Source organism: Malania oleifera, chromosome 11, assembly GCF_029873635.1.
Source record: "Malania oleifera isolate guangnan ecotype guangnan chromosome 11, ASM2987363v1, whole genome shotgun sequence".
NCBI lineage: Eukaryota > Viridiplantae > Streptophyta > Magnoliopsida > Santalales > Ximeniaceae > Malania > Malania oleifera.
Window position 1 is genome coordinate 10887317 of NC_080427.1, and position 4178 is coordinate 10891494.

At 34.7% G+C, this 4178-nt stretch overlaps 1 protein-coding gene across 1 annotated transcript; it reads left to right on the forward strand.

The window, feature by feature from the left end:
- Nucleotides 1-226: 226 nt before the first annotated feature.
- LOC131167962 (probable 2-oxoglutarate-dependent dioxygenase SLC1) lies at nt 227-4068 on the forward strand. Its single transcript, XM_058127061.1, has 4 exons — nt 227-697; nt 873-1120; nt 1395-1791; nt 3574-4068. The coding sequence occupies exons 1-4, from the start codon at nt 380-382 to the stop codon at nt 3817-3819; spliced, it is 1209 nt and encodes a 402-aa protein (XP_057983044.1). The 5' UTR covers nt 227-379; the 3' UTR covers nt 3820-4068.
- The last annotated feature ends 110 nt before the right edge of the window (nt 4069-4178 follow it).

Sequence of the window (4178 nt, forward strand, 5' to 3'; positions counted from 1 at the left end):
CGAGGAACCGGCTAGCTGGTACTGGTCCGCCTGAATCATATATATAGTCAGCGGTTTTGTAATACCAGGGAAGGAACCGGTCTTCTGTATTCAAACCAATACCTCTTTAGCCCCTGTTTCTATTCCACGCAAAACTACTAAAATAAATATCGATGAACTGTTTCATATATAACTTAATTAATTTCTCTTCTATAAATACAGATACGCCTCAACATCCCCCATGAACTTCCTATATTTTCTCCTTCATTTCTTAACTCTCAAGTCTCCTCTCTCTCTCTCTCTCTCTCTCTCTCTCTCCTCTTCACATAAGGAAGAGGTAGCTACGTCTGGAGTTTTCCCTCCTAACCCAATTTCCCAAATTCTCTCTCTCTCTCTCTCCATGTCTCCTGCAATAGACACGGCGGCTGAGGCCGAGCTGCAAGGCAAAAGGGATTCAATAATAATGGAAAGCCAAATATATCAGAAAGGAGTGAAAAATCTGTGTGATGAAGGCATTTCAAAAGTCCCTACGAAGTACATATTGCCTCCCTCCGACAGACCCAACTGTACAGTCAAAGAATCAGAACTAAAAGGAACCTCTGGCTCTGGGCTTCATCTTAAGCTGCCCCTCATTGACTTTGCTGAATTACAGGGTCCAAACCGCTCCCATGTCCTTCACACTCTCTCTAATGCATGCCAACAGTATGGCTTTTTCCAGGTGGGTACGTTTTAATTTTATATATATATATATATATATATATTTCTTATATTAACTCACCATGAAATACACATATATCTCATTCTATAATTAATACACAAAATTATATTTATATATGTAATATAATTATGTATTTCTAATTGAATTAAGGGCTTAATTAATTGAATGGATGCAGGTGGTGAATCATGGAATCCCAGAGCATGTGACCAGCAGTATGATAGATGTGGGGAGGAGGTTCTTTGATCTGCCATTGGAAGAAAGGAGCAAGTACATGTCGATAGACATGCATAAGCCGGTGAGATGTGGAACCAGCTTTAACCAGACCAAGGACGGCGTCTTCTGTTGGAGAGACTTCTTGAAGATATATTGCCATCCCTTGTCCGACGTCCTTCCCCATTGGCCTTCTTCTCCCCATGACTTCAGGTCATGCTCCAACTATTTGAACATTTTAATTTTAATTATTCTCTCTCTCTTATCTTTCTCCCTCACGTGATGACCCACATGATCAGCTGTATGCCAGAACCAGTAGATGAGGTTATATGCAATATGCATGCGTCCACCCTTCCAGCTTTTTGCCAATAACTTTAGTTAATTACATTTAATTGTTTGTTCTCGTATACATGCAGTACTATAATTGGCTCTAATAATACTAATAATTATTATTAATTAATAATAAATGATCTGTTATATTGAACAGGAAAATGGCGGTTACTTACTCCAAAGAGACCAAGTTCTTGTTTCTGATGCTAACGGAAGCCATCCTGGAGAGCCTGGGACTATTGGGAACGACCATGATGACCAAGAAGAAGAAGAAGACAGCAGCAGAGGACGCGGAAGAGGAAGAGGAACAGGAAGAGGAAGATGAGATAATGAAGGAATTCAGAGAAGGGAGCCAGCTGATGGTGTTGAACTGCTACCCACCCTGCCCCCAGCCTGAGCTAACCCTAGGAATGCCTGCCCACTCCGACTACGGTTTCCTCACCCTCCTCCTCCAAGACAACGTCCCCGGTCTCCAAATACAATTCCAAGGCCAATGGCTCACCCTCCAACCCCTCCCCAATTCTTTCGTTGTCAATGTCGGCGATCACCTTGAGGTGGGTCTTTCAACCTATTTAACAAATCCATACTAAACATGCATACATACATACCTACATACTTACTAATATGCATATGCATATATATACACACGCACCCACACACACACACGCATATATATATATATATATATATATATATATATATATATATTTCTTCTTTTATAATATTTTTATATGTTGGTGCCTAAAATTTTTTTTTTTTTAACACTCACAAATCCACCAAAATAAAGATGATTTGCCCTTCCTCCCTTCTCTGTTTAAGTCATTAGTTTAATATTGATTAGAAAGTTATTAATTCCAAGACTATATATTTAACTGAAAAAATCTTCAGTTTTATTATTGTTGGACAGTAAAACATATTTTGGATTTGGATACTCTTGTGGTAGGATGTTAGAATGCATCATGAAAGGTCATAATAATTCAATCTCTTAATTAATTATTTCAACAACTAAAATAAATGATTATTGCTTTTAGCTATGTTAGAATTTACAATATAGTGAAAAAAAAAAGAACTAAAAAACTCACTAAAACATGAAAAAGGTTTCAAATTCAAAGTCCCCTTACTTCACAAATTTTGTTTATAATTTTCCTATCAGTGATTTAATCAGACCTCTTATGTTGAGTGATTTTTTTAGTTTGGTGTCCAAATTCTTTTAGAGACAAATTCTAGATATTTGTGATTGTCATAATTAAAATTTCAATATGAAGTCAATGATAAGATTTGTTTTTTCTATAGCTTTAAATTCCGTAAACTTCGAAGTAAAAATTGTGTTTATTCTAAGTTCTGTAATGTAATAAATTAATGAAGGTTCACAAAAATTATGTTTTTCTCAAGTCCATATGGAGAAATCTATTAATACAGGCTCGAGTTAAATAACTTAAGCAACTCATCCCCATCTTATGCGCCTCCCTATCCCATCTTAGAATTTGAACTTGAAAAATTTAAACTTAAATGTCTTATATTCAAAATATTTTGAGAAAACTAATGGTTATCTACTCTTATTTTTATGAAAACTTACTAGACAAGTTTTTAAAATTGTCCTAAAACTTCACTTTTAAAAGAAAAAGAACAAAGAAAAAAAAACCATCGTCTAGTTCTGCAAAAGTAACCTCATTTAAAAATCACAATTTCTTATAGATTAGAATTTTTTATTTAAAATCATTTTTGCACTTTTGGTATCACTTTTTTTTTTTTTTTTACATTTCTAAAATGACAAATGAAACCTAAGACAATTCCTGCACACATCCCACAATGTTATATATTAATCCGACCATTAAATTGACATGAGACTTATATCATTGAAAATGATTGACAAAAAACTATGTCTCTAATTTGTGTATGCTCAAATCCTAAAGTCGCATCTTATAAGAGATGATTTTCAATTTCTTTGCGAAGAAATTGTCCCTTATAAGTCTTCTCACTTTTCCATTTCTTTTAAAGCCATCAAGAGAAAAATTTATTAAGCTATCTAATCACATCACATCATAAACAAGTTACAAGACTTGAATTTTTAATAGTTTGTTCAATTAATGATTATTTATTTAGTCAAATTTTCCTTCCATTAGCTAGGTTCAAAATCTAAGAATTTAATTAAGTATAGATAAAATAATTGTTTTTCCACCTAAAAACTAAAAAGGGTTTCTAATATACTTGGTCAAAGCACAAGGTGGTCAAATGTCGGTTTTGGGTTTGATATTTTTTTCGTTTTTTTTTTTTTTTCTTTTCTTGTTTTAATATGGGAGCAGTTATTTAGTCTAAGAGCTGGTTTTTTGCGACAGATATTTAGCAACGGAAGGTACAAGAGCGTGCTTCATAGAGTCGTCGCCAATTCTGCGAACTGTCGCATCTCAGTGGCATCCCTGCACAGCCTCCCCTTCGACTACGTGATCAGACCGTCGCCCAGACTAATCGATGAAGAAAACCCAAGGCGTTACACGGACACCGATTTCGCTAGCTTTCTAGACTACATCTCATCTTGCGAACCCAAGAAAAAGAATTTCTTGGAGTCTAGAAAATTGACTTAATTGGTTAATGAAGCACGGCTGCACACATGCTAATCCAGCTAAAAAGTCAAAAAGAAAAAGGAAATCTATATATAGCCATGCCTCTGTAGCTTCAGTTTTAATTTAGCAGTGGCCTGTTTGCTTGATTAACTGTAAAGTGAGTTGGTTTATATAGAAAGAATGTAATATTGGTGAAGCATGTAAAGGATTGGCTAAGCTTTTACTTAGCTTCATTGATCATAATGAAAATCGAAGTGTTGTTTCCGTGGATATAGGCTATTATCGAATTACGTAAATCTTGTGTATTCTAATTGTGTTTTTTATTCTTTTTATTATTGTTTGATTGCTTATTATATATTTTATTATCGAGTGATTACATT

Bases quoted from the DNA above. Each gene is read 5' to 3' on its own strand.
- LOC131167962 (XM_058127061.1), top strand. From the start codon at position 380: ATGTCTCCTGCAATAGACACGGCGGCTGAGGCCGAGCTGCAAGGCAAA. The intron at 698-872 runs GTGGGTACGTTT...GAATGGATGCAG, and splicing joins AACAGTATGGCTTTTTCCAG to GTGGTGAATCATGGAATCCC. The intron at 1,121-1,394 runs GTCATGCTCCAA...TATATTGAACAG, and splicing joins TCTTCTCCCCATGACTTCAG to GAAAATGGCGGTTACTTACT.